Source organism: Drosophila tropicalis, unplaced genomic scaffold (genome assembly GCF_018151085.1).
Source record: "Drosophila tropicalis isolate 14030-0801.00 unplaced genomic scaffold, ASM1815108v1 contig_158, whole genome shotgun sequence".
Lineage (NCBI taxonomy): Eukaryota > Metazoa > Arthropoda > Insecta > Diptera > Drosophilidae > Drosophila > Drosophila tropicalis.
In genome coordinates this window covers 4,269,509-4,279,479 of record NW_027172602.1, presented here as the reverse complement: position 1 = coordinate 4,279,479, position 9,971 = coordinate 4,269,509, and the positions used below count along the sequence as shown (strand labels likewise).

General features: G+C 33.9%; 1 protein-coding gene across 1 annotated transcript in view; it reads right to left on the bottom strand.

Moving 5' to 3' along the window:
* Positions 1-223: 223 nt before the first annotated feature.
* LOC137586641 (uncharacterized) overlaps positions 224-9,971 on the bottom strand; it is a 45,673-nt gene continuing 35,925 nt past the window's right edge. Inside the window, exons 2-7 of the mRNA XM_068302749.1 lie at positions 6,809-6,865; positions 6,494-6,736; positions 5,834-6,027; positions 5,597-5,693; positions 3,742-4,051; positions 224-393 (exon numbers count right to left, since the gene is read on the bottom strand). Of these exons, the coding sequence (XP_068158850.1) occupies positions 3,891-4,051; positions 5,597-5,693; positions 5,834-6,027; positions 6,494-6,736; positions 6,809-6,865 (752 nt within the window). The 3' untranslated portion in view covers positions 224-393; positions 3,742-3,890. The remainder of the gene's footprint in view (positions 394-3,741; positions 4,052-5,596; positions 5,694-5,833; positions 6,028-6,493; positions 6,737-6,808; positions 6,866-9,971) is intronic.

The window sequence follows — 9,971 nt, the reverse complement described above, 5'->3', positions numbered from 1 at the left end:
TTATACCTGCTGCCAGGTTTTATACGCTGTGGCCGCTGGCACAAGCGCAGACCACAGTCCTCTTCGTGCCTCAGAGGCCCTGTGGGTTTGTTGGTCCTCTTCTTGTAACCTGAAAAGATTGCTAGTCGGTAACTTAAGACTTACTCAGTCTATAGGGGATTTTTAAAAATCGCGCCTAAGCGAGCGCCCAAAAAGCACGCAGCACTTTGTGTGTGTGTGTGTGTGTGTATGTGTGTGTGTGTGTGTGTGTGTATGTGTGTATAGGTAAATTTTAAATTTTTTACTCAACTTTATTTTGTTGTTCATTTTGCGTACAAAGTACAATAATTGAATTGAATTTATAATAGTTTAATTTTTTTTTTTTTGGTTTTCTCTTTTCTTGTCGGAACACATCTAAAATGAATATATGTATATCACGTATACACTATATCAAGTATACGACATATAGTACAATATATAGCTCAACATTAGTTACGAAAAAAAGTTAGAATTTTTGTTTTTTTTTCCTTTTTTTTTTGTTTATTAATTTCATATTGTTATTCAAGTTAACATTGTTCCACAGATTTTTGCACTAGACTTTAGTAGTTGTTGTTGCTGTTTTTGTTGTTGTTGTAATAAATTCTTCTTAAAATACATTAGGTTTACTTAGTTGGATGGGTTTTGGTTTTTGTTTTGTTTTTTTTTTTTTTTTGTATTTAGTTACATTAAATATTAATATTCCTCTCCTAATAACATCTGAGTGTACATATACATATATATGTATTCAAGGAATTCATTTAAAGCTTTCGTTTAGTTTGTTTTCTTCAGTTAAATTAGTAAATTTAAAGAAAATACATCAAACCAATATAAAGAAATTTCATGAAGAATCTTTTTAATTACATTAATTACTGATCAAATATGTTGTTTGTTTTTTTTGTCTTTAACATTCTAGAATCTAGTTAGATAGACAAATAGATTGATAGATTGATAGATTGATAGATAGATAGATAGATCGATATACTCGTATATGTGGGATATATAAATATTAAAACTTTATAGTTAATGTTTCTTTATAGTTTGGCATAGTCATTTGAAAACAATTCATTCGTTTCATGTAAAGCTAATTAGTTAATAATTGTGAAAGTGCTTTTGTTTAATAGTTTTGAAATAGTTTTTTGTGGTATAACATTTCTAGAATTTATAATACTTTGTGTAGGTATATGATATAGTATTGGTACATATTTGGTAATATTCCGAGTAAAAGAATGGACATGTGTTTGTGTGAGTAAGTGTACAGTACAGTGCTGGTCACAATTATATGTCATTTGACTAAAGGGCTGCAGTTTTTTGGCGTTTGAACTAGAGAACTTTCAAAAATGTTTTTTCTGTCGAGCTGTCGAGACTTGGAAGTTCCACCAAAATATGTACTTGAAATTTCATCATTAAAACTGTGATATTTGAAAATACTATGTTTATTTTTAAAATTTATCAACCATTGATTGGAGTTTCAGTATCCCAAATATATATAGAGTGCAGAAATGTGCCGTTTAGCATTAGCATCACTTTTTTGAAAAATTATCGTTTAGCATTTCATTAGCATTATAATTAAAAATTTTAAAATTAAAAAAAATTAGCAAAAATTAAAAAATGTTGAAAAAAATGAAAAAAATTAACAAAAATTAAGAAAAATTTAAGCAGTTTTTTAAATTATTCCCATTTTTTTAATTATTCAAAATTTTTCTAAATTTTTTTTTAAATTTTTCAAATTTTTGTTTATTTTTTTAATTTTTTCCAAATTTTTGTTAATTTTTCGCAATTTTTCTTAATTTATTCTTATTTTTCAAATTTTTTCTAATTTTTTCTGAATTTTTCTGTTTTCTTCTAATTTTTTTAAAATTTTTTCCCAATTTTTGTTAATTTTTTTGTTAATTTTTCGAAATTTTTTAATTTTTCTTAATTGATTCTTATTTTTTTCTAATTTTTTCTAAATATTTTCAATATTTTAAACAAATAAATTTTAATTTTTCTTAATTTGAAAATTTAATGCTAATGAAATTGTGTCACAATAATAATTGGACTAATATTAAAAATAATAATGCCATCACTTAACAGTAAAAAAAAAAAATGTACTCACCTGATGACCTCCAACAGTTTGATCTCACGGAGCAATGCAACTCCGACAACTGATGCGCACCCCCTCGGTTGCAGCTTTTTTTATAGGCCCAGCAATGGCAAAGCGGGAGAGAAGTGCTCTCCCACTAAACTGCACTGTCACTCCCACACTCAGTTGCTGATCGGGAGAACTGCACTCGCTCACTTACATACATATGAAGTCGCTAAGCGTGCGTGCATATGAGTGGGCAAAGCGTGAGCGGTTCTGGTGTATGTGTGTGTGTGAGTTGAGCTTCTTTCATACTCCCAACGAAAGCCAAGCTTTGAGAGAATCGATCACTTGCTGAGCACCTCTCACGCTCACTCACACACATACACCAGAATCGCTCACGCTTTGCCCGCTCATATATATATGTATATTATTGTCGCACAATTTCATTAGCATTATAATTAAAAAATTTCAAATCAAGAAATATTAAAATTTATTTGTTTAAAATATTGAAACTATTTAGAAAAAATTAGAAAAAAACAAGAATCAATTAAGAAAAATTAAAAAAATTTCGAAAAATTAACAAAAAATTAAGAAAAATTGGGAAAAAAAATTTTAAAAATTAGAAAAAAAATCAGAAAAATTCAGAAAAAATTAGAAAAAATAAGATTAAATTAAGAAAAATTACTAAAATTAACAAAAATTTGGAAGAAATTTTAAAAAAATAAGAAAAATTTTTAAAAATTAACAAAAAATAAAAGACTTTAGGAAAAAATTTTAAAAAAAATAGAAAAAAAAAGAATAATTTAAAAAAATTAAGAATAATTAAAAAAATTAAGAAAAAATGGGAATATTTAACAAAATTTCAAAAATTGTGTTTTTGTTTAATTTTTCTTAATTTTTTTTAAACTTTTTGTTCCTTTTTTTTTATTAATTTATCGTAGTTGTTCTTTAATTTTAGTTGTTTTTTTTTTCAATGCTAATGGAAAAGTAATGCTAATGCTCAACGGTACAACTCTGATGGAGAGAAATGTGTTCACTAACAATAAGATGACTGACATATACATACATAAATATTACCCGATTTGTAGCTGTTTTGTGTGTGTGTGTGTGTGCGTGTGAGTGGAAAATTGGGTATTTTCATGGAATAGGATAACTGAAATCCAAATTTATATGTCACTTTGATAATATTGCTGAAATTTGGTGTGTGTGTGTGTGTGTGTGTGTGCAATGAGATTAATTTGGGACTCGAACAAATTGACTTGCTGGTGAAGATAAATAGATTAACTGAGTGAAAGACAGCTAGATGGTCAGACAGACAGACAGACGGACACCAAAACAGTTGATGAGTCCACAATCAAGCAAACTAATTAAGCCATTTATCCATCGGTTAGACACATTTTAGATAGCGGCAAGCAAAGAGTGAAAAGAGTGAGACTAAAAGATAGATGACATTTGTAAATAGTTGCATATACGAGTATAAATTGGACAGTATTAGTTTGGTTTCTCTTTTACAAGTTACATACAACATTGTACAATGTACATACATACATATGTAAGTATATGTATATCTAGATGTAGGTACATATATATTCCTATATAAATGTGCCAACCACTTCTGGTACAAAAGAATAAACTCTCTTACTTATGTACTTACTTACTTACTGACTGACTGAGTGACTGACTAACACACATAAACAGAATAAAAAGAAAAACAAAAGCCATATTGTATATGTATATATACATATACATATGTGTGTGTGTGTGTGTGTTGATGTGGGTGTGTGTATGTATCCCAGGACGAGCTTCTCTATACTTGTTCGGCCGACTCATCCAATACCATTGAATGCAAATCCATGGCTGAGCGTGTCTTACGCGGCGGCTTTGGCATCAAACAATGACTGGTACTTGCCCCAACGAATACCGAATTCTGTCGGGGTCGGGACACGTGTGATACATGCGAGGCATAACCTGTAAAGTACAAAGAGGAAGCAGAAGACAAAAAACACCAAAAGAACACATAATCATTAGTTAATGCTTGCTCATAGTATTTGAGTGGGGGTATTCAGGAAACGCACTCATTAAAACGTCTCTAGACCATTATAACTAAGTGTGCGTAAATGTCAACACATTCAAGAGTCGCGAGAACAGAAATCAACTCTAAATATCGAGTCGGTTGGGGGGTCGAGAGAGAAAGCTTTCATCGTTGGCCAGAGATGTGCCCCAAAAAGGTTTGAAAACAATTTCATTTGAAACAAAACAGTTTGGTCCTTGGGCATTGAGGCATTGGGCTTGGGCCCCCTAAAGCATGCAATATTAGTTTACCGATTGTCCTATATACAAGTAAAATATTCATAGATTAATCAATCGACTAGTCTCAATAATCAGTTTTCAATATTCATGTCTTTGCTTGAAAGCGGTTTTAATTCGCCTTTCCGAAAAATGGTGATAAGAAGAAAACGATAGTTTATTATATATGTATGTACAAAGTAGTTGAAATTCTTGAGCATCTCTAAGTAAATGTTTATGACATGGAACGCCTTTCAAGTTCTAGGTCATGCCAAGCAAGACTTAATAGAACTTTTAGCATTGAAAGCGGCATTATTCTTCTCTTTGGCTCTTCTTTTCTTTCTGCTTTTTTTACACTCTGTATGTTTTATGTGCGTATGTTTTATATCTACTTCTCGTTTCGTCCTTCCGTTGGTCTCTATCAGTATGTGTGAGTGTGTGTGTGTGTGTGTGTGTTTCCGCAAGATTTAATTGCACAGCAGTCAACGTGATGCCTCGCTCAAAGAGACAGTGAAAAAGTAGATGCCCCAAAGACGCAAGGCATGGAGCATCATCCCAGGGAATGGCATTAAAATTGTATTGTTATTTGTATTTCACTTGCGCTCCGCTGCCTTTGCCCGACAACCGACTTAATTGTCTGGCAACTCATTAAGAAAAAAAGAACGACAGACAGCTAAATGAGAGAGCAGCTTCAGCTAAACTAAATGCTGTATTTACAAAACGGTGGGCGTGACAATGAGCCAGTCATTGGCATTATGCTCCAACTATCTCATACAGTATTTATAATGTTTTCTTTTACATTTGTTTTTTGTTAAGCGGCTTTTAACTCACTGGAGACCAACAGTGGGCAATCTCTCTAAGATGGTCTTAAACATCATAATAATAAATGGAAATTAAGTCTATACTAGTTGACTAGAGATTGTAGCAATTCGTTACTGAATTGTAAAACCCAATTCAATTGCCACTTTTCAACACTTGTCACATTGGCCACAGTGCACATGCAGAAAAGTATGCAATAATTTATTTCGAACGCAGAACATGTATTCTACAAACCGAATGGCACGTTGTTCGATTTTAATTGCATTTACATGGCAAAGGAAAAGAGTGAGAGAGAGTGAGAGAGAGCGAGAGAGAGCCAGACTGTATGATACACACCAGAAATGGGTGGCATGGGCAATAGGCAGAAAGTAAATGAATGAAAACAAATGAAAGAATGAGACAACATACCCTTCGCATAGATACTGGGATTATAGGCTGTAAATTGACACGTTGGCATATTCAGATTGTGCACCATGCCCATCGACATACGCGATACGGAGGAGCGCTGCAAAAGAAATAGAGAGAATGAGAGAGAAGACAAAGATTACTAACAGAAGGTTGATTTCTTGCTTTTGGCTTTAAAGCCTTCAACTTTAACTCTTTGAACTTTAACTTGGCCAACAGTTTGTGACTTTCATAGCTTACCTGATGCGTTTGAACAGCTTCCAAATCGACCAGAGGACAGGAGCTGCGATGTTGTTGCTGAAATTTGGGCTGATAGGGTTCCAGCATACGAATTTTGCCCCAACGATTGAAAAACAGCATTATGGCCCCTACCCAAAGGACGAGAACGAGGCCAACAATTAGCACCTCTTCGGTGCGTACAATAATCTTGGGACCTGGGACAGCAAGGAATAGAGAAAGGAAAATGGAAAATTCTTTTATCTTGAGTAAAGGATTTGAGTGTTTTTTCTTGTTCTTGGATTATTTAAAGTCATTCTAAATCCAATTTGGGTTTTAAAAATTGACAGCACGTTCTGAGACACACGTAACCAGCACGCAAACTCACACACACACACATAAATCAACAGCTTAAGAGTCAGATTCGAATTCAATTATCAGAGAGACGCAGACACAAACGAAGTAAACATAAATAAACGTAATGGCAAATGTAATTGCCTGATGCCACGGATATTACAGGATATCCACAGAAAACCCGAAACGATAAGTCCGTTTTATTTATGATTTTTCAAACAGATGTGGCAAGGATTCGTAAAGGATTCAAGCTCATTCCGAAACCCGTATAACATTTATGTGTACACACATCTGAGAATTGAATAAAATCTTGATAAGAATTCAACTCACCCGTCTCCACATTTGTGCTATTTGTGGACATGGCAATGCCTGTGGCCAGTCCTGCATCGGAGTCCACTGCTCCACTGCTATCATCTCCGGGCTCCAACTCTTGGCTCCCAATATAATCCTCCGATGTACTTGAACTCGTACCGGGTGCTAATGACCCGGATGAGGATGATGATGACGGGGACATTGCAGCCGTTTCCTCAACTTCAACCAGAAAGTTTGTACCCTTCCATCCAGAGCCCCATTCTGCATGAATATCAAATTATGAAAAGTTTTTCTTTTTCTTTTTTCTTTTGAATACTCTTGATATGCATTTACCTTCTGAAATGCCTGTTGAAGTGCTGACCTCCTCGGCAAATGCGGCCAATTTGACAACTGCAAAGAAAATGGCAAAGAAATGCAAGTTGAAAGAAGAAGAAAAAAAAACGATTGACTTTGGCCAAAGGACACAAGTTTTTGCAGAAAGCATAACGACAACTTTTCAGTCAAATTGTGTGGCATGTGGCAAGCATTTTATATGTGTGTGTGTGTGAGTTGGTGGTTGTATACAGTCCAGTTGAAGAGAATAATATGCAAATCACATTTCAAAAATGTGTTTAATAAACAAATCTGAATAATATATTAAAAAAATTAATACCTAATCGATGTGAAAAGTTGAATACTTTCTAGAGGGCATAAAGATGGAAAACGTTTCGGATACATTCAAGTCATTGCGACAGCGCCGAATTGCAGGATGCTGTCAGCCATTTTCACCGGACACTGCCTTACGGCACTACATGTCTTCAAGCTGAGACTGGTGGAACTGCATGGAGCCGGAAATCCTGGAGATAGCTCAGATACTCGAGAGTCTGGCAATTGAAAAGGCTAGAGAAGGCTTTAAAATCAACGAAAAACGAATGGAAAAACATTGAAAATTAGCAAACTAAATGAACAGCCCTCGTCCCTGAGTTGAGCTCGTATTTAAGTTATTTAATACATGTCTTAGTTTTTCTTTTGTGTGTTTGCGAAAGTGGCAAGAAGAAAAGGGCATACTAGAATGCAGAAGAGTTAAGAGGGAAGCAGAAAAGGACGAACGGACAGGATGTTGATGTGCCTTGCCATGGGTGAGAAATTTTGCAGACGTTTGCAAAACTTCCAACTAAAGTGCTTCAAATGCATACACACTTGGGGTGTGAGTGTGTGTGGGTGTGTGGGTGTGTGTAATAAACTCATACTCGTATGCAAGTTAAAACTTAATGCGGCACTTTTCGCACTTCTGCATCTACATACATACACACGAACATTCAGACACTGAACAACTTGACTAAAGGTTGTCGAGTGCATTAAAAGTTTTCCCTCTTTTGATGATGAAAATGAAATTGGATGAAACAAAAAAACGAGAGAGAAAACGAAAAGGAAAGGAGACGGCTGATTTATTGCCACAGAAATGGCCTTCATCATTTATAAGTATCATCTACTCCCCGTCTTGAACTGTGAGCATTAAAAGGACCTTGAAAACGACACCAAACGAAACCATTAACATTATGTGGTTTCTTGTTGTTGTTTCATTTCATTTACTCCTTCCCTTCCAACCCCTCCCCACCCCCACGCCTTGTCTTCAATCAGAAACTATTTACTAATTCACTCGTTTAGTTGCTTGCTTAATTTCGCTTAATTTGGTTAATTACACATGTTCGACACGCTTTCTCCTATGCTAATCTATGCCAAAGTGAACTAATTAACATAAACAAATTGTGGCCCAATTCCCATACCAAATCACAAATAAAGGACCAAGGGCACACACACACACACACACAACCAGAAAGGAAGAGAGCAACATAACTTCCTGGAAGATGAGCAGGAAAAAGACAAAATTTCCCCTAATTTATGAATGAACGGAAAATGCTTGAAACCAAAAAGAAAAAACAAACAAAAATAAAAAGAAAAACAAGTAAAAACATGAGTGAGTGAGAGAGACAGAGACATTGAGACAGGAAAGTGTAATAAAATTGAAATTAGCCATGAGGGCCCCTCAAATATGGGCAAAGGGTGATAAAAACCGGAAAGGAAATGCAGGTAACTAATCGTAGGTGAGTCTATGTGTGTGTGTGTGTGTGTGTGAGACTTGTGTCACAAGGCCATTAAATAATCATTAAAGACAAAAATAATAAAGAAATCATCAACAAGTACTTCATATACATATATGTCCATGTAAGAGTAAGCACCAAAAATTTTACGCAATTTTCCAGGGTTAACCACAAACCCAACAGACACACAAATTTCCAGGAAATCAATAATAATAATAATAATAGTAACAACAACAAGTGATAAACAAAAGAAACTATTCAAATTTCGAAATTATAGCAGACTTTGCCTCATTAGCACAAAACCTTTCAACATTACATTAAGTATGTCCCATCGAAAGAATACTCAAAGGATAATCACCTAAATTGGTAGATCATTTAGACAGAGTCAATATAATCATGTGTCTAAACTAAGAAAGCTTTAATAAAAATGCTTTTAGAACTATTCGAACCACAAAAATCTCATAGATAGGACAAATTTCCAATTATTTGCTTGAGAATTTGATAAATGTTTCCTGAGGACATTTGATGTAATTTGACATATTAGTCATATGATTAACGGTAAACATTCATACTGACTTACATTTCTTGATTTGGCATTTAAGTTTCATTAATATAAGGGCATTCTTAGTTCATTCCACTCTTTCCCAGACCAAATTCAAACGAAAAGAAAAGAATTACATATTCTAGAAAAGTTCTAGAAACTTTTGTCCGAAAAAAAATTTGTCACATTATGAATAATTACAAGTCCAGGAACAAAAGATAACCAACAGAAATTCCTTTGTTCCCTTGACCTCACCTGCCTGGAAGCCACAAAATTCAACTACGAATTATAAAGACAAAAGCTATTGATTTTGTATAGTTGTGTGTGAGGTAAGGATTGTTAATTTTGCATTTTTCTCTGACGCTTGGTTGTCCTTTCTCTCCTCATTATTTGCTCTTTTTTGGGGGCATTACATATCAGATTCAAGTAAAAAGCAAGTAAATAATGAACATACAAGAGAAAACGAAGAAAATGCTCGCAAAGCTGCTTACTTACATATATATATTTGACATGTACGTGAATGAAACCCAGCAGACATTTTACTCTTACTCCTTTCTAAAGGACCCAAAGAGATATGGAAGAGAAGGAGTAAGAAAATGGGGAAAAGCACTTTAAGTTACTTTAACTAGAATTTAATATATAAAACACTTAAGCTTAGATGAGGCAGGCCATTTAGGGATTTTTCTGTTAATTAGTTGGAATTTTCATAAAAAACATTCTGTTCTTGAATAATCCTTGTAATATTTTTGGCACCCTTTTGACCAAAAAGATATCGAGACTCATAAACTGGGTCATGTAACATATTCAAGGCCTAGAATGCATCAACTTTCATTTATTTGTCAGTATTTTATATTGATTGTGAAATCTTTCTTTA